We start from the raw sequence: 24,265 nt of genomic DNA, 5'->3' as shown, positions 1-24,265 counted from the left end.
GGGGAAGATTAAAGGGTTACAATTTCGAACAGATTTACAGTTCTTTATAATGTCAGAATTGTGACTTATTAAAAGAATATCAAAGTATGATTTAATCCATTTTTAGAATGAATACCTGAACAAGTGGGCAGTTTTTGTTTACAGATAACTATGTCAGCCTAATGGAGATGCAATAGATCTCACTGCAGCATGATACTTGCTGCTTGAAAGCAATAAAACAGAGCTTGCTAATATTTATGTCTGCACTGTGGGACACAATAGATAGCAAAATATTTAGGATTGTGCAGAAATCTGGATTCAGTAAGAAAATGTGATGTTAATTCAACCCATTCCCCCAGGTTTTTAAACCAAAAAATATAGCTTATCTTGAGAGCACCTATTTTGTAAGTAAAAGGTCACAGATATGGTCCCTTCACTTAATTTTCTGTATTACTTCATTTTCTACTAAGAATAGAGAAGATTTTAATTAAATCTCAAACAAACCTAGTTTACTACTTTCTAGTGTCCAGGATGCAAAACTACATTTCTTATCTAAAGACTAACAAGTATTATCATTTACTTAAAAAAAAATCAATGAATCCAGAAGCACAATCTCACTTTAATTCCAAATTTTATTTAATTAATTACCAATCACATTAACATCTTTGCAAAAACCTGACAGACTTGGACATTGGGCGTGATTTAACAGAATGGGGGGGAAAGTAAGGTTCTACATTTATAGGCAAGAAAAGCCAAATGTACAGGTATAGTATAGGTCAGTGATGGCGAACCCTTTTTTCCTCGGGTGACAAAAGTATGTTTGTGCTATTGTACATGCTATTGTGTGCATGAGCGTGCCCACACCTATAATTCAAGTCCATCTGTGCCCCGTCTTTGCAGATACAACCCCGCACATACATACACAACACTCCCCCGCTCCCCTGTTTCCTGACTTCAGGTGGGTGCTGTAAGCCCATTTGTTATCCTTCCCGGCCTCCAAAGCCTTTTTGTAGCCTGGGGAGAGTGAAAATGCCATCCCCAGCACTCCCAGAGGCTCTCTAGAGGCAAAAAATGCTCTCCCAGAGACTCTGTGTGAGCCGAAAATCACCTAGCTAGTGCATACATGCATGTTGGAACTGAGTTAGGGCAACAGTTTGGGTGCCAGCAGATATAGCTCCGCATGCCACCTCTGGCACGCATGCCATAGGTTCGCCATCATAGGTGGTACCTGGCTCAATAGTAGTAACTGTGAGAGGGATCTCGGAGTCCTAGTTGACAGAGCCAGCAGTGTGCTGCAGCTGCCAAATAAATCAACACACTTCAAGGCTGCATTGACAAAAGAAATAGAATCAAGATCACGTTAAGTGTTAATATCACACTATAATGCCTTGGTAAGGCCTCACTTGGAATACTGCATTCAGTTTGATCACCATGATGTAAAAGAGATACTGAAACTCCAGAAAGAGTGCAGAGAAGAGCAACGAAGATTGTTAGGGTACTGGAGGCTAAAACATATAAAGAATGGTTGCTAGAATTTGGAAAGACTGGGGGGAGACCACATGATACTAGTGTTCCAGTATCTCAGGGAGCCTAGCTATTCTCCAAAGCACCTGAAGATAGGACAAGAAGCAACAGATTGAAACCAATCAAGGAGAGAAGCAAATTTTTTGCAGTTAAACAATTAACTAGTTGAGCAACTTTCTTCCAAAAGTTGTGAATGCTCCAACACTGGAAGTTTTAAAGAAGAGATTGGACAACCATTTGTCTGAAATTGTATAGGACAGTGATGGCGAATCTTTTTTTGTTCGTGTGCCAAAAGGGTGGGTGTGGGTGTGCTAGCATGCATGCACATGTCTACAACCCTTCCCTCCCCCACACACATGCACACACACTTCCCATACACATGCGCACAGGCTTCCATGAAACCTGGGGTGGTGAAAAAAAGGACAAATAGTCAAACTGGCAGTTCGGAAAAATAGATTGCTCGTTTGCCCATTGTGCTCTTTTTTTGTACTCCAGAGGGTTCAGGAAAGGGTCCTGAAGCCCCGAAGTGCGAAAAACAGCCCAACAGGAAAACTGGAAGTGTGTTTTCCAAACTTCCAGTTTATCCGTTTTTTGCACTCCTGGGTTTCACGAAGCTTCCCTGAACCCTCTGTAGTGCAAGAAATAGCCCAATGCACAAACCAGAAGTCCATTTTTCCAAACTTCCGGTTTGCGTTGGGCAATTTTTTGCACTCCAGGGTTTTAGGTAAGCTTCCCTGCAGTGTCCAGAGAGCAAAATGGCCTTCCCCAAGGCCAAACATCTGGTAGCCAGCATGCACCTGCATGCTAGAGCTGATATAGGGCAATGTCTCACATGCCCTCTGATATGTCACCTGTGGCAAGCATGCCAGAGGTTTGCCGTCATGGGTATAGTGTTTCTTGCCTGAGCAGAGGGTTGTATTAGAAGACTTCCAAGGTTTCTCCCAACTCCATTATTCTGATATTCTGTTAATCCTACCACGTCCAAGTCCAACCCACTCTGTGGCTTGTTTTTAAAGACCAATGGAAAACAGAATGGACTTAATGGCATGATCTTCAAGTATCCAATGAATCCTAAAATCTGAAGAATATAAAGAGTGGTTCCTAACATTTAAAAATATCTCCATTATGGGTAAAAATAGACTAGTCTTTAAATTTACAATAAACAGGATGAGAATCACAAATATAGTCTAGAATTTTGTCTTCATCTGAATATGTTTTCCTCAAAAAGATGATTCTACAAAATTACATCTAAGAAATATGCAATATATTTTGGTACATAAAGCAATAGTAGCAGAGGAAAATGAGGTTAATAACTGTGAGCTAAGAGGAAGACAAACAGCAGGATCTAGTAGCCCTGAGACAGAAAGAAAGCAATGAAGATTTCCAGAAGCTCTGAACAAGATCCCTTTCTGTGTATCAGAATATACACAATCATAACTTTATGAACACTCATACTCCAACACTTATACTCATAAAAGCCTCCTGCCACATACCTTCCAGAGACCAATAAGATCGCACAGTCGGCCTTCTCTGGATCCCATTGACTAAGCAATGTAGGTTGGCGGGACCGTGGGGAAGGGCTTTCTCTGTAGCTGCCCTGATGTCCGTACTGCTCCCACTCTACTGGCCTTTCGAAAGGCAGTTAAGACCTGGCTTTGCCAACAGGCCTGGGGGCCATAAATATTTACATCTGGCACAGCCAAGTTATGTTTGATTGGTATGTATGTTGTCTGATGGATGGAATTTCTGTGTTTTATAATGGAGGTTTATAGTTTTAGCATGGGTTTTATAATTGGGGGTTTTATAGTTTATTACTGATATTTAACTTCTTTTTATTTTGTAATTGTATTTGTATTGTTGTAAGTGGCCGTGAGTCCTACTGGATTGGGTGGCATAGAAGTTGAATAAATAAATAAATATTTTTAAAAAAATAAAAAGAGCAGTTTGACATATTTTTGAATTTTTTATTCTGCCACTTCTAGTAATTCCAGAATAACAGGGAGTTACTATAATGCCTTTGCCCATGAAATAATTGTAAAAAATTGTAAATCTCTGGACTCCTAGGGTCAATGATATGGATTTTGAAGTAAATATTGCAGTTTCTTCGATTGAAAGGAATCTGATCTAGTATGTTTTATTCAGATTTAAGAAAAAATGGATATTCTGAAATAACTCAGTTGAATAACAAAGCTCTAATTACTGTCAAGAATAAGCACGTTTACTTGAACATTTTAAACTGAAATTATCATGGAGACCCTCTCAGAATGTCCTTAAGACAAAAATGTCTTTTTCTAGAATTCTGCAGCTCTCTTCTCTTTGGTTTTAAAGATTGCTAATGTGAATTCTGAAATATCAATTTCCATTCAACTCTGACCTACTACAAACTCAAATTATTTTTTAAAATAAATATAATGTAACTAGGTATATACATATATTTTCTAATCCTACATAGTTCATTTTTAAGGGGAAGAAAGTCAGCTGCAACTATTAACTGAGGAAGCAATATTAATTTGGAATTTCATTAATCAAGTTTAAGCTAGGGAAAATGGAGATGAGGTTACAGAATTTTGCAAGCAAAATAAGCAAACAGTCAGCTTTCCTTTATTTGCAAAATCATTAAGACCAGGTCTTTATGAATTGTCTGAAGTTCTTTCTACTGAACTGCTTACCTGTACTACTAAGTACAGATAAGGTTGCAAAGTCCATCTGCACGCTGTTTGTCATGTTTTGGATTACACCCCTTTGTTTCTCATCCTTATTTACAAATTTATTTTGGAAGAAAAAGTATTGGATTTAAATAATATTTGCCTTTTTATTTTTTCTGACATACACTTAGACTACTGCCAATGATGATAGTTTTTTAGAAAACTGATTCTGCTTCAACCTATATTGCAGTAGAGGTACATTTGAAAATCAGCACAATTTGTCATACTAAAGTACAACCCTAACCTGAAAGTATATGCTCCAAAAAGAAGCTGTATTTTTTCATATCTATGTCATATATACTGCTTTATTTGGATCAGCCAAACTCAGCTAGCTGACCTTGTCTGAACTCAGAAGCTGAAGTTACTTGTTTGGGATGGTGAACTACCTGGGAATTTGTGTTGTGGTTCGCAAGCGGCCTGCGGAGCTGGCAGCAGAGTTGGACAGTGAGAGGCTCGGGAAGAACTTGGGCCAGACCTTGAATCTGAAGAAGGCTTGATGCCAGAAGCAGAGATCCAGCCAAGGCCATCTGGGAGGTCTGAGCTGACTCCAGGGTCTCCAGAGGCTGACATGAGTGAGGCAGAGGAACAGGGGGAGTCTGTTCCCAATGTGTGCATGCTCAGAGCTGCCAGAAGGCAAGAAGTGTTACGGAGGAGAAGGACTACTCAGGAGTAAGGCTTGGAAATGATTAGCCCCAATAGTGGGATGGGATGGCATACCAGTAGCGGCTGCCAGATTGCACAATTCGCATTCTGCTGCTATGGTAACAATCCTATGGGCGCCACCATATTTTTTCCATATTTTTGCTTCTGTGCATGCATGGAAACAAAAAAAAAATTGCCGAAATTTCTCTCTCATGTGAATAAGCAAAAACATGCTGGGACGTGCATGTATAGCACACGCAAGAGAACTGAAGCTATACACGCAGTGCACCAGTAGTGGCAGTAATGGCAATCCACCCAGATTAGCTCCTCCCATAAGCTATAAAAGTGGAGCAAATGGATGTGCTCATTGCAAGAAGCAACTTGGTTCACTTTGTATCTCAGCAATTTCAGTTCCAATTCCATGTTTCTGTTTGGCCTTGCAAAGCTCCTTGGTAATTAGGTCTTTGTGAGTGTCAAGAAAGTGTCAAGAAAGATACAGGTTCATGCTTATTTGCCTTCTTCCGAAAGACTACTGTCAGACTAATTAACAGTTGGGACTCATTATGGCTGGGAATTTACAGCTGTTTAAATAAAAAAGAGGTTCTTTGGGACAGTTGTTGTGCTTGAAGCCTAGGTCAGAACAATTCCAGGACTGTTGGCAAAACTGAGAAACCAAAACTATATTTCAGAGAAGCAAACCATTCTGTAGCTGTACCAAGAAAACTGCATAGATTTAGTCACCAGGAGTCAAATCAACAAGGATATATTTACTTCATTTGTGGCCGCAGACATTGGAAGATGTTGAAGCTGGATCTAGAGAAACATGAAGGTATAGTCCTTAAGAAATGACTTTGATGTCCAATTCTCTTTCCCTTTCTGTCATTGCCTCAAAGTCTCAGACACATTCCAAATAAGGCAAAAATTAAGTATCTCAAACCGATATTTAGACATTCTTGCTTTCCCCAGTTGTGTTAAAACCCACTCATTTATTAATTCCCTGATTACAGGGTAAACATTTTAGGACCCTTGCTTGAATGTGGTAGATAAAGCAGGAAAAAGGGAAATTCAGTTTCTACAATGTTCTTTCCTGCAGGTACCTTGGACCCAATGCCACATTTTGTAGTGTATTGCCTGTGTTCTAAAACAAAAGTGGGGGAGAAATGAGAGAGAATCATCATTGGGAAAATGCAAGTAATAATAATAGCCAATTTGGTATTCTGACTTAAATTTTAAAAACGATGGCATAATGGGAGCCACCTGCCACCATATTCAACTCCAACATCCTTCAGAACCCCATTGCTACTCCTGAGTAGATCGGATTAAACACTGTAGTACATTTTTTTCTGTTTTTGACAGAACCTTAAAGCACTATTTTATTTCCCAGACCTTCTCCCACCAGTCAATCATGCCCACTTTGGAAAGGTTAAGGAGCAAACTATCAACTTTCATCACTTAAAATTCCCCCAAATCCATATTTCAGCCCAAAGCAGGGCAAAATGGCAATGTGTGGTCCTGTCAGATTCCCATTTCAGCCATTTAGACTGTAAAGGTTATATATTCAGTTGATGAGCAAGATGTGGGAAATTGCTGGATGTAAAATAAAATAAGGTCAATATGCTATTACTTGAACTTTTGGAATAAGCATAATAGTCATTTTGCTCAGCCGGAGCAGATTTATTTACAGAAGTTGTAACAAGACTCTCCTCTGTGAACATGAATGACTCACACGCATTCACATAGCAGAGTGCACAACTAAGATTTCAAAGAATTTTAGTCATTTTTATCAGCTTCCTTTCAAGATTCGTATGTATGTGTGGGTGTCTCTCTCTCTGTGTGTATTTTCCTGCTTTCTAATCTGGCACCATAACCAATAGAACAAACTTGTCCATTTTAATTCAATTAATTTAATTTTTTTAAATTAATTTAAAAGTAAATTAATTTACTGAAATTAATCCCCCAAATTGATATTTCAGAACAAATGATAAGGCTGGGATAAGCTGATCTTTTGCGGTCAGGGGTCTGTACTTAATATTTCTTTGGAGACTTCAAGACTACACTACATTGGGTAAAATACAAAACAGGCAGAGCTTTGTGGCAGGGTTCTACCTAGTGTGTTCCATTCTATAAATGTGTTTTAAAACTATGCCAAAACAATGTTCTTGTTTATTTCCCCTTAAAATGTCTGAAAACTATGTGATAATTCTGGCAGCTGTGATCATAAATGGCTTTTAAGAACTTCAAAAGACACAGCTAGGGACAATGCTTTATATTGTACTTATTTCCAAAAAGCATTTTGCATGATGAGGACAAACATGCATTGGATATCACTTATCTTCGAGAAATATTGGTAAAGAAATACTGTATTTGCAATAAATTCTGAATATCTTTACTTAGACAATGAGTAGATGGAGCAGGTTCCAACCAAAGGTGACTTTTCCTGGGCAGCTAGAAGGTAATGAAATCATGGAACAGAACTATCAGTATTCTACTGAAATTATTATGATGGGGTGGAAAGAGATTGGTAAGGCTTTAAAGACAGTTTACTGTAGAGATTAGTGACCTAATTCCTTTATTTTCTAGCATAATACCCAATTACCGTAGCTTTGCTGGAAAGAGGAAAGTGTAGCTATGTAAAAACTACAAATTTCTAACCAATAAATGAAAATACCTCTCAAAAGGAGGTGAGTTAAAGGGCCCATCCAATCCTTTAGTACTTCTTATAAAATGATGAAATTATGCTATCCCACAAAATAATTTATATTTCCTTTGGCTTTTTTACACTACTTTGTTAAGCAAGCAGTAGATTGTCCAAATTTCTTTCTACACAATAGAAAGTATGGTTCACAGTATTCCAGAATGTTGTGATAGAATATGAACAAAAACTGGAATTAAGAACATAATGCAACCAAAACTGACTATATTTAGTACTCATTTTTTCTCAGGAAATATAAATGGGGAGATTTAAGGACATCACTGCACTGAGAGCAATAGACATTCCAAATATATCTATGAACAAATATTAGCTAATATAACTAGGATTACTGGAAGAATTTCTTAATAATTCATTTTCAGGATAAGGCACCATATCATACGAACAGCTCCAATGAAGTACGTAACACAGAGCAGATTCACAGATAAATGTTTTGGTTCACTATGGTTAGACCTCAAGACCCAGCTGCTGCCTCAGCAAATCCTGATCATAGTATTTGTGAGTCACTTCCTTTTTTTATTATTCCACAGTTGGTTTAACCTAGCAAAGAGACTATGTAGGCATCAGAAGACTTTGGGGAACGATTGTTCTATTGTGAAACACTGAAATGCCTGCTATTTAGATGCTAAGCATGACCAAAAAACAAACGCTATTGTCTGAGGGACAAAAATCAGCCAATTCTAGTGCCCAGACAAATACTTGAGAATGGCAATTGTTATCATCTGACCTAACAATTTTTATCCCAGACATCAAATCAACTGCAAAGGAGATTAAGGGAGATTAAGCTATAAAATACTTCTTACAATGTACAAGAATGCCAAGCCGGCGACTTACCACCGGCGGGATTTGCAGCTGTGCTGGGGAAATGCGGCCCCTGGTGTAGCCGCCATCTTGCTGGCCAGGCTCTCGCGATATTTCGCGAGATCCCGGCCAGACCCGGCATCGGCACATGCCGATGACGTCGCCAGGGGCATGGCCTGCCAGCCCTTTATAAAGGGCTGCACAGGCTCCGGGCTTCCTTTTCGCCCCTGGCAACGAGCAGGCAAACACCCGCCCGCCTGCCCTCCCTATCTTTAGGGGGCTACTGGGGTCGGCCTTAGAGGGCCGAATAGGAATTTTTGGCAGTCTCTACACTTTACCTGAGACCATTTTTTCACCTATTCCACACTGCAGTACTGGATGGTTAGTTAGAGGGTGTCTCGTTATGGATTAGTTCAAATTGGTCATTGGGTTGGCAGGTTAGGGGCGGAAATTGGGAGGTGCTAGCAACTGCGTGTTCTCCATTGGGCATCTTTGGGGATGATTGGCATCCTCGCTCCAAGGGCTCATGGTGGCTTTTAAACCGGCCTGAGCAATTGGGGAGAGGTTGCCTCTGGGTCTCACCCATTTCAATCGCCTTTCAGGGATTGGACAGCGAGACCTCCAACATGCGTTGCATGGCTGGGATACAGGTGAAGGCGTGGTCCCCTTCACCTGGATCAGCATGGAGCTACGCCCAAAGTTGCCCAGGAAGTTGTTGTGATGTCATTTCCATCCCAAATGTTCTTAGTTGACTTCTGCGGGTCCCATTTTAGTTTTGAATTAAATAAGTTTATTTAATTAATAAAAATGACCCAATTTTAAAATCCAGCTCTGTGTCCGCGTTGTTACTCCGCTTCCGCTGCAAATGTTATTTCTTTTTACCATTCAAACAAAAATAGTATTTGTCAGAATTTTGTCAGCCTTTTCTGCACATACTGTTGGAAGAAATATTACTGTATAACAATGCATCATATATGAGAATCCTACCTTGTAGTCTTTGACTTTAGTAAACTTGTTATTTGCAAAAAAAAAAAAAAATACAGTAGAGCCCAGTCATATCAAAGATTGCTCCCAATTTCCATGAATCAATTAATCTTTAGATTGTTTTTATTATTTCCAAATTTTTCATTGACATTTTGTCTTATACTTAACAACCCACACATAGGAATCTTTGACAAGGTGTGTGTGTGTGTGTGTGTGTGTGGACACTATATGCTGCTTCTTCATTCCCACCCCAATGTAATGGAAATATAAGAATTGCTAGGATTTCTGTTCTCTTCCAGATGAACCAAATAAGAAACTGCTGGACTATTATTGGACAAATATTCCTCAGGGGGACAGGTTTAAAACATTATTTCATTCTTCCTGGATAAACAGGGAAGTAGAATTTCTAAGCAACTGCAGTAAGAGAAAGCTTGCTCATTAAATTCTTAAATGTCTCTTTTTTAAAGGAACAATATTTTTTCAGGCTAATTAGTGCTATTGTATAATTATTTTTATTTATTTATTTATTTATTTAATCAGATTTGTATGCCGCCCCTCTCCGCAGACTCGGGGCGGCTCACAGCAATAATAATACAATGTAAACAAATCTAATATTTAAGTTAATTTAAAAAAACAAAAACAAAAAACCCCAGTTTAGAAACCAGCCATACATACTAGCATACCATACATAAATTTTATAAGCCTAGGGGGAGGGAAAATGTCAATTCCCCCATGCCTGATGACAGAGGTGGGTTTTAAGGAGCTTCCAAAAGGCTAGGAGGGTGGGGGCAACTCTGATATCTGGGGGGAGTTGGTTCCAAAGGGTCGGGGCCGCCACAGAGAAGGCTCTTCCCCTGGGTCCCGCCAAACGACATTGTTTAGTTGACGGGACCCGGAGAAGGCCAACTCTGTGGGACCTAACTGGTCGCTGGGATTCGTGCGGCAGAAGGCGGTCCCGGAGATATTCTGGTCCGGTGCCATGAAGGGCTTTATAGGTCATAACCAACACTTTGAATTGTGACCGGAAACTGATCGGCAACCAATGCAGACTGCGGAGTGTTGTTGTAACATGGGCATATTTAGGAAAGCCCATGATAGCTCTCGCAGCTGCATTCTGCACAATCTGAGGTTTCCGAACACTTTTCAAAGGTAGCCCCATGTAGAGAGCATTACAGTAGTCGAGCCTCGAGGTGATGAGGGCATGAGTGACTGTGAGCAGTGACTCCCGGTCCAAATAGGGCCGCAACTGGTGCACCAGGCGAACCTGGGCAAACGCCCCCCTCACCACAGCTGAAAGATGTTTCTCTAATGTGAGCTGTGGATCGAGGAGGACGCCCAAGTTGCGAACCGTCTCTGAGGGGGTTAGTGATTCCCCCCCCCCAGGGTGATGGACGGACAGATGGAATTGTCCTTGGGAGGCAAAACCCACAGCCACTCCGTCTTATCCGGGTTGAGTTTGAGTCTGTTGACACCCATCCAGACCCCAACAGCCTCCAGGCACCGGCACATCACTTCCACTGCTTCGCTGACTGGACAAGGGGTGGAGATGTAAAGCTGGGTATCATCTGCATATTGATGATACCTCACCCCATGTCCTTGGATGATCTCACCCAGCGGTTTCATGTAGATATTAAATAGTAGGGGGGAGAGGACCCCTGAGGCACCCCACAAGGGAATAACCTAGAGGTTGACCTCTGACCCCCCACTAACACCGACTGTGACCGACCAGAGAGGTAGGAGGAGAACCACTGAAGAACAGTGCCTCCCACTCCCAACCCCTCCAGCCGGTGCAGAAGGATACCATGGTCGATGGTATCGAAAGCCGCTGAGAGGTCAAGAAGCACCAGGACAGAGGATAAGCCCCTGTCCTGGGCCCGCCAGAGATCATCCATCAGCGCAACCAGAGCAGTTTCCGTGCTGTAGCCGGGCCTGAATCCTGACTGTTGAGGACCTAGATAATCGGCTTCTTCCAAGGACCGCTGGAGCTGGAGCGCCACCACCTTCTCAACAACCTTCCCCATAAAGGGAAGGTTGGAGACTGGTCGATAGTTGTTGAGAATGGCTGAGTCCAGGGAAGGCTTCTTGAGGAGGGGGCGCACAAGTGCCTCCTTGTAGGGATCCGGGAAGGACCCCCTCCCCAAAGAAGCGTTGACAATCTCCTGGACCCAGCTCCGTGTCACCTCCCTGCTGGCCGAAACCAGCCAGGAGGGACACGGATCCAGTAAACAGGTGGTGGAACTCACAGGTTCAATGGCCTTGTCCACTTCATCAGGTGTCACCAGATCAAACTCTTCCCAGACAGGTGGACAAGTACGTGCCCCAGTTACCTCGACTGACTCGTTGTCAGTCGACTCTGTATTCCAATTGGAGTCGAGGTCCGCTCAGATCCGAGCGATTTTATCAGCGAAAAACGTGTTAAAATCCTCGGCACTACTCTGCAAGGGCTCCCCAGCTCACCCCTGATTAAGAAGGGAGCGGGTCACCCTAAACAGAGCGGCTGGGCGGGATTCCGCTGATGCAATCAAGGCGGCATGATACGCGCATCTTGCCGCCTTGAGCGCCACTTTGTAAGTCTTAACATGTGCTCTTACAAGTGTTCGATCGGATTCGGACTTACTCTTCCTCCATCGCTTCTCTAGACGTCTCTTCTGGCATTTCAACTCCCGGAGCTCCTCGTTGAACCATGGAGCTCTACGGGGTCTAGTGCCGCGGACAGGTCGCAACGGCGCAATCCGGTCAAGAGCCTCCACTGCAGCCTTGTTCCAGGCCTCAGCAAGAGACTCTGCCGAACTGTGTACGAGTGTATCTGGAATAACCCCAAGCGCCTTCTGAAAGCCATCTGGGTCCATCAGGCGTCTGGGGCGGAACAGCTTAATCGGTTCCGCCTCCCTGCGGGGAAGGATTGGAGCCAGGAAGTCAAGCCGCAGTAGAAAATGGTCCGACCATGACAAAGGCAACACTTCTAAGCCCCTTAGTCTCAGACCATTACTCAGTTGCTCAGAGAGGAATACCATGTCGTGTGCATGCCCCCCTCGTGAGTCGGACCCTGTACTACTTGGGTCAGGTCCATGGCTGTCATGGTGGCCATGAACTCCTGTACCAATCCAGAGGTTTCACCGAGCAATGGCAGGTTAAAGTCCCCCAAGACAATAAGTCTGGGGAACCCCACCGCCAACCCGGCTACCTCCTCAAGTAGCACAGGCAGGGCTTGTGACACGCAGCTGGGAGGCAGGTTTCAGTAACACATGCCAGGTCGGCCTCCTCATCCAGGATCAGATCCCGGATGAGGAGAGCTTTATTTACCACCGACCTGGCATTGAGTAGCAGCAGCCTGAGCCCAGGGCCAGAATTACACTCATCACCAGTGCCCAGGATTGGGATCACAGAGCCGGAACAAGGGATCGTTATTAAGCAATAATAGCTAGCTCTGTGGCCCCCGCCATATCTGCCTCTCCCCAGCAAGACCGGGATATTCCGACCCTCTGCCACCTCAGATATCGGTGCCCCCTCCCCTCCTGCCTCTCCAGTGTCAGGTAGGCTAATCAAATCATTCATACCATTATCATTTGTTTCATCCCTACCAAAATCCCACCCAGCCCACCCATAATCATCATTCATTTCATACATCTTATCACAGCCACTCCAATAAATTAAGTCCCCCTTCCAATAATTAGCTAAAATATTAATAACTAAAAAACTCTGTATAAAATACTATTAATAATTAATAAAAAACAGCAAATTAGTCTAAAATTGGAATACCAAATTGCACTGAATTACTCTTAAGGTCATAAAATTATTATTATTATTAAAAAACTTAGTAAAATTTTAAAGTGCTAAGGTTATAAAGTGCTAAAAATATAGGAAATCATTAAAGTCAATTGTCCATCAGGTCAGCACTACAGCACCAGTTCTAAAAGGTGAAATTCTGGGGAAAAGGTTTCAATGTTCAGGGAGAAGTCCTAATATATTGTTGTTCAGTGTCTTTGGTGTCAGCCACTGTCAATATCTGAGCCTCAGGATACAGTGGTAAGGTGGTCTTCTCAATGCTGGCCATAACCACTGACCAGTGCTGTAAGAGTTCAGGCTCTTTACCTCGGTTTGAGTTGTCTCTGGTTCTTCCCTCTCTGTGGATATAATTAAAATTACATTTGATATATGTGGATCTTTAATGACTTCTGTGGTTAGTCTAGTTCCTGATTTGGTCTGAAAATAAACTATGAGATTACAAAATTATCTCAACTAAGAACTGCTTTTCTGAAAGTTTCTTTGTCAGGTCTTGGCTCTTTGAGCAAAATATGAGACCTTTTTTTTGTAAGTCTGGTAACATTCAAGTTCTCATCTAGTTCTGGTGTTTGACGGCTGCAAGGGTGGTGGCAGAGATATACTATTGAACTGTAGCAGTTCAACAGGAAGGGGTATGGTAGAATACAAGGTAGAATTGACTCAACCATGATTTCAACAGTAACTTGTACTGTATTTTCACTAATACCTCCTTTCAATAAAGTTCTATTTTTTAAAGCCAAGAAATTGTGCTGAATCTATCATCTTGAATTACTCTTTTTTTTAAAATTTCTATTTCATTTGTTTCTACCATGAACATTTCTTTAAAAAAAATCAGTTGAAAGGACATGTTGAGTATTTAAATCAAACAAAAGCAAAAACATATTATGATCATAGATCATCTGAATGGAGAATATTGAATGTTTCCATTAATATGGATAAATATATAAAGTTGCATGATTCCCTATTAGTTTGCAGAATTTGGATATCAAGATTATGATCAAAAGGAGGTGTTGGGCTAGTGCTCAAAAATGGCTAGATCCCTTTTCTTCCTAGGTGTAACATGAATAAATAGCCCAACAACATGATGGAATATAATGAAATATTTTGTCAGGATCTCATAATACATCTGTATTTCAGTACCAAATAGTTAATTATCCATCTTTTTAGCTGTTAAGAATGTAATTAATGTGTCTCATTTTGGACAGTTGAATTGGCAAGCAATAAGATATCACGAGCATTCTGATAATATTTTTGGCACTGTAATACTTACAGACTGTTCTTTCATTCATTTCCATGTAAAGGTTTGTGCTTTCACCAAAATTATTGTTCATGTTACAGTTTTAGTATTTAGTATTTGAAGTATTTGTAAACTGTCCTGATTAAGAGTGTTTATTTTAGAGATGAAAGTGCCTTGTTTTCATCTTTGATATCTTATTGCTTGCCAAGAAGGGAATACTGTAACTGCAAAATATCAGACAGTCACATGTCTTCCTTTAGTGTTGCCTTTGTTCAGCATGAGTTTTCAGAAGTTCAGTAACATTGAAATCAGTGACTTCTACATGCTGACTGTACAGCTACTGAAAGCAAAATATGAGAGCTCAGTCAGGGAATGATTATCATAATCCATTGCTACTGTAAAAGAAGCTTAAAGCTCATTTGTTTTTAAACACTATCAAACTATGAGAATTGAAATGTTAGCTATGATTCTCTAGCAACCCAGGTTTTCTGGGATACTTATTCTCACCAACACAGATCCATTAGTGTAAAGTGAGATAGATTCCTATCAAAACATCACATCCATAGTCAGTATTATTTCTTTATGGGGCAAAAAGGTGCTCCCTCTATTATTGTCACTAGAAAAGTTAATGCTGTATCTGTCAAATCTTGCATTCTCCTTTTAGCTTGGTATCAAAGTGGCTTGAATTCTGCAATGAGTGTAATTTATTTTGCAGATTTTCTTTCCTGATTTTGCTTGTTACATGAGAAGTTGAACATTTGTCTTATTTTAGTCCTCTGACTTCTACAAAGTTCACATTGCTCACATACTGATAATACTTAAGGTAAGTAAAACAATTAGGAATTTGCAATGCTTTGGTGATGAATGTACAAGTTGTGATTATAACCTGCTAAATTCTGGAGAGTGCCAAAGTCTACATGAATATATAATATGATACAATCATTACTAGTATTGGTAGTATATGTGATGGCTATTTTATGAATGCTTGTGATAGGACCTGCTGTAGTCCTCAATTAAACCTAGGCACTTTTATCTACTTTTAATGCACAGAATCTACAGTATTTTGCATCATTTGCATGAGCCTAGAAATACGTTTACAGTGCATAACATGGTGAGGCAAAGCCTTTCATTATTTAAAACAAGGAATTATAAACCATTCTTAGTGTGTAGATGGTGATAAGGTTACAGCTGAAAAGCCTACACTTTTAAGCTCTTCTAAAACAAATTTCAAATAACATACAATGATAAAGGAAAGCATCAAACTGTTCTGATACAGAGAAAAGAGGAAGAAAAAGGAAAGAGGAAAAGAAATTAAAACTTTGCCACAGTATTGAAAAAAAGTTGATGCCTCCATCATTTGGACAAATGATCGAACAGTTCCATAATAGCCAACTCCTTAGTAACAGTAATTTTTCAGTAAACAGAAACTCTTGAATATAGTAAGTTTTAAAACACCCAAAAAAGCTCACTTTATATATCAACAAAAAAGATAATAAATCAAGTAGTGCAATTGGAAAGCACTTGTTGAATGCATCAGGTTAGGCAATGTCTGACTCTCCTACTGAATTGCAGAAAAATAAGTAAAATGTGCTATAAGCATACCTTCATAAATTGGGGAAGAGCACTAAATACGAGGAAGCCCCACTTAACCTTTGCCTTGCCAGTGATTTCCAGAGCATTTAACCTGCTGCTTAAATGCACTAAGGTTCCACCGATGACTGCTGGGATTATTTCAGGCCTACCCATTTCACATTCTGAATACAGAACGTTGACACAAAAGTTGGAAAACTGAGAGAAGGAAGCCTTGTTGCCTTAAAAAAAAAACCTACAGTGTTGCCTTTCCACTTCTTGAGATTATTCCACTTTGGCTGACCTGGAGTCAGTACTAAGATGTTTGGAGAAGACGATTGCTTGTTTTCAAGAAAAACAATCATTGCCAGCAAATATCTGTGTTGCTGTCCCCCCACATTTATTCTTTAATAAGAGAAAAGGGATCACACCAGCAGAGGAACCACAATTGTGCTACAAAAGACTGTTCTGTACCCCCACATCTACATTGGCATTGAATATTAATGCACGTAGCTAGTAATATAGATATTACCTGTGTTGCATCTTCCATCAATCCCCTGATCTTCTCTACCACATCTGTGCGTCTGTGCTGGCGTAGAGCACTGATCAGCTGGGCAAGGCTAGCTTCAGAACCCCGGATAGTCCAGTGCTGTAAAGCAGCATAAGCCCTTTCGTGATCTGCAGAATACCCATTGGCAAAAGCTGCCACCTCTCGCTCACTAGCATTGCACAGGAACTGGTAGATATCTTTCCACTGGCTTCCAAGTTGGGCGGCTACCAATTTCAGAATATCAATACCTGTTTAAGAGAAGAATTTCAGGTAAGGTGCAAAAATATTGAATACAAGCTTATCAAAAAGTTCTCTTTACCTCACAATAGGGCTGTTTGTTTCATTTTTTTTTGCAAACTACATATTAATATTGCTTTGAATTTGAAATTTCACTGACACTTTTAGTTTCTCCCCTCCTCCACACCAGTATAGTTATTTGTCTAAAAATGCATGCAATGTGGTAGTCTTGATACAATGAATACAGACGATAAATTTCCAAGGCAATTTTTAAAAATGGAACTTGAGAGTTATTTCCAAAGCAATTTTAATTATGGTTTCACTTCTCTGGAAATCCTCATTCAACTATCATGATTTTGAAGGTTACATCTGCATTACATATATTCATAAAATACGTTCTAGTCAGTGAAGGATTCCACTTATTTTTTCCTACCAGTACGGGATCCTGAGGCTGGCGTGGTCGTGCACACACCAGACACATATGTGCACACTCCCATGTGAGATTTCAATTCTGTGCATGCCCCTGAAATGATATCTCACGTAAGGATGCTTGCGCGGGTGAGATTTCAGCAACTTTTGCCTTTTTTGCTTCTGCACATGAGCAGGAGCAAAAAGAGGGCAAATATTGTTGAAATCTCACCCGCATAACTGTCCTCGTGTGAGATTTCGCTTTTGGCGCATGCACAGAAGCAAAATATCATGTAGAGGCATGCACGTACATGTTGGGTGCGCGCACAGCCGGGCCGGGCTCTGGAACTCATAAAAAAACTGCTAATGGATCACCGATCCCACCTGTAGGGCCCATCACTGGTTCTAGTTGAGAAGAAAGATGTTTTCATTTATTTGTAAATAAATTTACATACTTAATTTATTCTAATACCTGGAAAATACTAATATGAACAAATAAACTATATCAAAGAATAGATTTTTGAAAGAAAAAAATGCCTGTGCACATAAAAGCAGCTTATTTCATGCAAGTTAAAAGTGAAGTATCAAATTGCCCAATAATCTATCCGATGAATTCTACATTACTTAAAGATTTCAGAGTATTTTCAAGAAACAGTTTTGAGTTCTTTGGATAAATGTCTGGTAATGCTAGCATTAAAAAAAACCACCTCTCAACAAGCCAAGGAGCTTGATCATGAGCCAAGGTGGTGCAGCTGGTAGAATGCAGTACTGCAGGCCACTAAAGCTGATTGTAGATCTGCAGGTCAGCAGTTCAAATCTCATCACTAGCTCAAGGTTGACTCAGCCTTCCATCCTTCCAAGGTGGATTGTGGCCATCCTTCCAAGGGCACGGATTGTGGGGGCAATCTTCTGACCCTGTTAAAAACTGTTATTGCTAACATGTTGTAAGCCGCCCTGAGTGTAAGGAGAATGGTGGCATTTTTTTAAAAAAAAAATCGAATAAAATAAATAAATAAATATAAAAGTGAAATAATTTAGTTCTATCCCAGAATCTAACAATAAGTCAAATGAAAGCAATGAAAACAAATATGATGGAGTAAGATGAAGATATTCAAATTCCTGAATGATTAGACAAAAAATCTCAATCAATCCTCCCTTGGGCCCAACCTAAATTACAGAGCTGTTATTTAGACTGTAACAAATTCAACAAATTTATTTTTAGAAGGAGGCTATTCACATCACAGAACATAGAAAGCTGAGATTAAAATGTTGTAATACAATTGTATTAAATTTAAAAATGGCAGTGTGGTTCAGCAACCAATCTTCAAAATTCATGCAGATTTATTTTAAATTATAGCAATGTCAAAGTCAAATTTTAAGCAGTCTGGTTTCAAAAAGTCATATCTGTTGCTGAACAAATTTTGTGGATTTTGCACATTATCTTCCTTAATCAAAAGCAGATTAAAATGATCTGCTTCATTGTTATATTTTATCATGTAAAACAACCAGTAATGCTTCATTGTGCCAAGAAGAAACTGCTTATGATAACAAATAAGAAAATAATGGTGGAAGCAATGGATACTAACAGAGTTGTTGTACCCAAGCAAAGTTTTTCCACTAGTTGAATGGCCTCAGTGGAACAGATTTCTTCTTAACATAAAGTCAAGCCTCACCCAAGTTGAACTCAAAGCTTAATTACTTGATGGACATGTAAATATTTTTTATTGGCAGCAATATGGATAAGGTTTGCCATTTCCTTCTTCGGGGATTTTGTTTTGTTTTTTACTTCTCTTCTGAGTCTATTTTATAGCATTGTTTTGTTCTCTGGACCAATTTTTCCTTTAGATCACCAGAGTTGTCTGAAGAAGTTAGGGAGAAATGAATAAAAATTCTACTTCTTTAGCATTATCTGTTACTTCCACATAGACTTTGCTATTATGGTATTTTTCAGAGTATAAGATGCACCGGAGTATAAGACACACCTTGGTTTTTGGGGAGGAAAAGAATCTCCTTACCAGATATTCATCTGGCTAGAGTCCTTAGTTTGTTCAGCTTCAGCACATTATTTTATTCCCTGGTTAGGGCTTTAAAGAAAACTTATTCAGAAAGAGTAACAATGAAAGAGCTTGCAAGCAGGTAAGAGCTGGGAACATTATTAGCACCTGGTTAGGGCTGGAAAGAAATATTTGGGGAAGTAGAACGATAAAAAACTACAAAGACAGGTTTTGGAAAACATTCTTGACAGAAAGTAAAAATGAAAGAGTTTGCAAGTGGGTAAGATCAGGGAACATCATTAGCAACTGGTTAGGGGTGGAAAGAAACATTTGGATCAAGTTAGAGCAATGAAAAAAACCCTGCAAAGTCTTAGGGCTTGGAAAACATTTTTTGCAAAGAGTAACAATTAGAAAACCTGCAAGAGCTGGGAAGATCATTAGCACCTAACTAGCATTGGGGGGGGGGAGAAGCTTTGGAAAAAAGTTACATTCAGAGTATAAGATGCACCTGAATTTTCAGCCTCATTTAAGGAAGAAAAAGGTGCATCTTATACTCTGAAAAATATGCTATTTATACCTCTTTTAGTTTCATTAGTAGAAAGGAATCTTAACTTCTGTATGTCCATAGAACTCTAAGACTGAATTGAATAAACCCTCAATTCCAGACAAGATAATAAAAAAATTAAAATTAAAATTACATTCATCATCTGCCATTAGAGTTACATAATGACTATTCTACAGAAAAGATTTTGAAATCGTATCCTAAAATTTCTATGAAAACAAACAAGCTGTCCATTTTTCATTTTCCTATTAAAGAGCCAGTTTGTTGTAGTGATTAGGATGCAAATCTAGAAAAGATTAACTGTGATATTTAGCTCCACGTTATACTCAAATCCAGCAGACTGACCTTGGCCCAGTCACTCTCTCTCAGCCCTAGGAAGGAGGCAATGGCAAACAACTTCTAAATTTTGCCAGAAAAACTACAGAGACTCACACAGGCAGTTGCCAAGTTGACTCAAAGGCAAACATAAAGCAAAATAAAATCCATTAATCCCTGTACTCAGTTGAAGACCATTATTGTGTGAATCAATCTTAGGGAAACTTTATCTGGGTGAGAGATATCCAGATAATCACTACATGGCAGTGAAGAGAGTCAGAAAAATCTCACACTTTATTGCAATGGTTCTCAACCTGGGGGTCCAGACCTCTTTGGTGGTCAAATGACTGTTTCACAGGGGTTGCCCAAGACCACGGGAAAAGACAAATTTCCCCTGGGTATTAGGAACTAAACCTTATATTATGGTATCCGGGAACATATTCTTACAATCCAACCAATCAGGTGTTTACAGTGAGGAGTGTCCTGACCTTCCTGCCAATCAGTTAAGGCTCTGTTGGGAGAATTGGCACTAGACATATGTTTGGGGGTTACCACAACATGAGGAACTATATTAAGGGGTCATAACATTAGAAAGGTTGAGAACCACAGCTTTATTGTCATCCAGCAATTATTTGGACTAGCCTAGATTACTTTGGTAGCCAACATCTACCTAAAAAGCTGTCAGATTATCTTATTCAATGGGATTTTTAAAATTAGAGTTATAGGTCATCTAGTCCAATTCCATGCAGTACAGTGAGAAATCAACCTTTTAAAAGGTTGTGGATATATATTTTTTTCAATTTGTGCGACCTTGAACTGACTCCAAAGAAAAATACAGTAGTACCTTGTGATACGAACCCCTCGTCATACGAACTTTTCGAGATATGAACCCGGGGTTCAGAAATTTTTTGTCTCTTCTTACGAACTTTTTTCGCCTTATGAACCCGCCACTGCGAACGCCAAGAAGCACCACCGCCTGGCTGTCACCTTCGCAGAAGAGCCGCGGAGCTGTCGGACGGTCAGGAGGCTCAAATGAAGGTGGGGAACCCCAATAGGGAATTCCATGAGCGGAGCTTTGACATCACAGAGATGTCCTTCCTGGCCAGCCGAAACGTGGACTCCAGGAAGGACGTCTTCATGACATCAAAGCTCCGCCCATGGATTTCCCTATTGGGATTCCCCACTTCCGTTTGAGCCTCCCGACCGTCCGACAGCTCTGTGGCTCTTCTGTGAAAGTGACAGCTGGGCAGCGGCGCTTCTTGGCATTCTCCCGAACCCAAACGCCGAACCCAAACTTTTGCTGAACTTCTGGGTTTGGCATTCGGGAGAATGCCGAGAAGCCCCACAGCTGTTTTGGAAAGTGACAGCTGGGCGGCAGCGCTTCTTGGCAGCCTCCCGAACCTGAACTTTTGCTGAACTTTTTGGGTTCGGCGTTCAGGAGAACGCTGAGAAGTGCCCAGCTGTTTCAAAAGCTGACAGCTGGGCGGCGGCACCCAGCAGAGCGCCGTTTTTGCGATATATGTTTTTTGCTTGCACGCATTAATCGGTTTGACATTGTTTTCTATGGGAAACATTGTTTTGTCTTATGAACTTTTCACCTTACGAACCTCCTCCCGGAACCAATTAAGTTCGTAAAATGAGGTATCACTGTACTCATATTGGTAAAGACTGGTGGTTTTTGTTCTTTCTCATTTACTTACAGAATGTTAGAAAGCTTCACATATTTTATTAAAAATAGCTTGAAATTGAAAGATTATTTGCAGCTGACATTGCAAGCCATAAAAATAGTCACCTAAATAGTACCTAGGAAGGTTTTAACTTTAGCAATAGCACTTATATACTGCTTCATAGTACTTTTACAGCCCTTTCTAAGCTATTTACACAGTCAGCATATTGCCAACAATCTGGGTTCCCATTTTACCCACCTTGGAAGGATGGAAGGCTGAATCAACCTTGAGCTGGTAAGATTTGAACTGCCGAACTGCAGCTAACAGTCAGCTGAAATAGCCTGCAGAATTGCACTCTAACCACTGCACCACTTCGGCTCAGCTACCTTCCTCTTTAAGCCAAAAGGAAAGATAGATTATAAATTTTACTGTTTAAAGTATATGTGTTTAAGGTCAGCATTTTAGTGTAGTGGTTAAGTCATCAGGCTAAAAACTGGGAGAGACAAGGAGTTCTAGTCTTTTCCCCTTTGGCATAAAACCAGCTAGGTGACCATGGGCCAGTCACTTTTTCTTAGTCCTCAGGAGGAGACAATGGCAAACCATTTTTGAAAGACCTTTTCAAGAAAACTGCATGGACTAGTCCAGTCTCTGAGAATTGGACATGAAAAGAGTATGCACATAGGAATAGTTCATTTTCTTTCTTTTTTCCTGATAATTGAATATGAAAGGAATAGAATCTTCAGACACACAAATAATCCTTAATCCTAAATTTTACATTTATCTGTTTTCTTTCACTGAAGCGCCTTGTTTAGGATAATCATTATGAAATCCTGCTTGTCGTGGACAGAAACTAATTATGCTAAAGAATTTCTTTCTTCAGCTCAGGAAGAAAAACAGGTTTCTCTTTTCTTCACACCTCCTCATCAACAATAATTTCCCAAGTGTAAAGTGCTAACCCGGTTGTGTTTTCTTTCCATTCTCGTAGTTCAGAACACTATCAATACATATTAAAATAAAGTGACAGAATAACAATTACACATTAATAAACTATGTACATTTACACAATCAATATCAGGAGTGTGGTCACCACAGATCCCAAGAAAGCTACATGGTAGGATAGAGGCAAGAAGCAAGTTGCTCCCTGTGATCTACCAAGGCTCTGATGCCAAGAGCCGCGTCTGGCAAACACAGCCTGAGCCAGAAGCTTACAGGCAGGATTGAGATAGCTAGAAATAAATGCCAGGAAGGCTATATTAAAAAGCAATTTAAAGTAGCAGACTCTTAGGGATATCTGATAACAGATTTTCTCACTTCATACAACCCCCATTTCCCTAAACAGGAGAGCAAATGTTCAACCTCAAAGGTATGAGATTTATGAATAATAAGCATTTGACTAAATTGAAAATTGACCACTTGGGGTCACTTGTGGTTTCCAAACATGTGAACCTCAGAATATACAGAATCTAGAGAAACCATAAAACACAAGGGAAGTCCACTGTGCGAAGGTTCACTATACATCAGGAGTATCTTTGTGAAATACATTTTCCTTAAAATACATATTCAAATTTCTTAAAATAGGAGGAGCAAGGTCTTGTGACATTAGGTCCCCACTGTCTCAAATTTATGTTATTGTTAAAAACAACTGTGAGAACAGATTCAGTTTAAATAAACATGTTGCTATAGGTAGCATAAAAGATGCTCTGGAAGGAAAGAACAAATTTAAAAATGATGAGAAGATGGGAAAAATGCAAGCAAATAAAATGCTTGAACTGAATTATGAACTGAGCTGAACCTAAGATCATCTGAAGCAGAATGGCAGTGTAAAAAAATGAATCTAAAAGATTTATTGTTTCTTAATAACATGCTTTAAAGAGCCTATGAAATGGTAGGAGAGAGGAACAGGCTGATGCTTAAATTGATCCAAGTATAAATGAGGTACTTGGCCAGTGTCCTTGAGATCATGAATTGTCAACAGGAGGGCAGAACAGATTTAGGCTGTAATTGATCCAAGATTCTATGAGATCATGAAAAGCATCAGCATAGAATAGATTTACATGGTGGATCACATTCAATTTTAGATTATGGATAAAAGGATGAATTTGGTTAATGAGACTGATTTGCAACAACTGATAGGACGATGGGACAAGGTAAGACAATATATGGTGAGTAGAATCCGAGACCAAGCTACCAGAAACAAACTGGAATCACTTTATAATATGTAAATAGATATTTTGCTCTTGAGTTAAAATGGTTTATACAAGAAACACCCCCGATTTGATGGTGGGGTGTGGATGTTTGTCTGGTGGTGGGCACTAATCACAAAGCACCTGTTTTATGTTGTGTCTGTGTTTATATTTGAAAAAATCAATAAAAATATTTTTTTAAAAATCATAGAATAGATTTAAATTGCAAAACAGAACTTACATTTACAAATTCTGTTTTCTGACAAGAATTTCACTACTATAACAATAGTCTGAGCTGAGGGGAAGAATTCTTAGGCTCTGTAGAAATGACTCAGATTCCCTTTCAGGTACAGTGGTACCTCGAGATACGAGTTTAATTCGTTCCGGACCTGCGCTCTTAAGTCGAGCAGCTCTT

General features: G+C 39.9%; 1 protein-coding gene across 3 annotated transcripts in view; it reads right to left on the bottom strand.

Moving 5' to 3' along the window:
- The window catches only part of TNFRSF21 (TNF receptor superfamily member 21), a 56,837-nt gene that overhangs the window by 12,269 nt on the left and 20,303 nt on the right, over positions 1-24,265 (bottom strand). For 2 of the 3 annotated variants that reach the window (XM_070732407.1, XM_070732406.1), the window contains exon 4: positions 16,467-16,732. In XM_070732407.1, coding sequence (XP_070588508.1) covers positions 16,467-16,732 — 266 coding nt within the window. Of the gene's footprint in view, positions 1-5,799; positions 5,989-16,466; positions 16,733-24,265 lie in introns of those variants that run through there. The other variant, XM_070732408.1, reaches the window with a different exon arrangement.

This window comes from Erythrolamprus reginae, chromosome 1, assembly GCF_031021105.1.
Source record: "Erythrolamprus reginae isolate rEryReg1 chromosome 1, rEryReg1.hap1, whole genome shotgun sequence".
NCBI classification, from domain to species: Eukaryota; Metazoa; Chordata; class Lepidosauria; order Squamata; family Dipsadidae; genus Erythrolamprus; species Erythrolamprus reginae.
The sequence above is the reverse complement of the archived record's forward strand: the minus strand, read 5'-3'. Positions and strand labels throughout refer to the sequence as shown.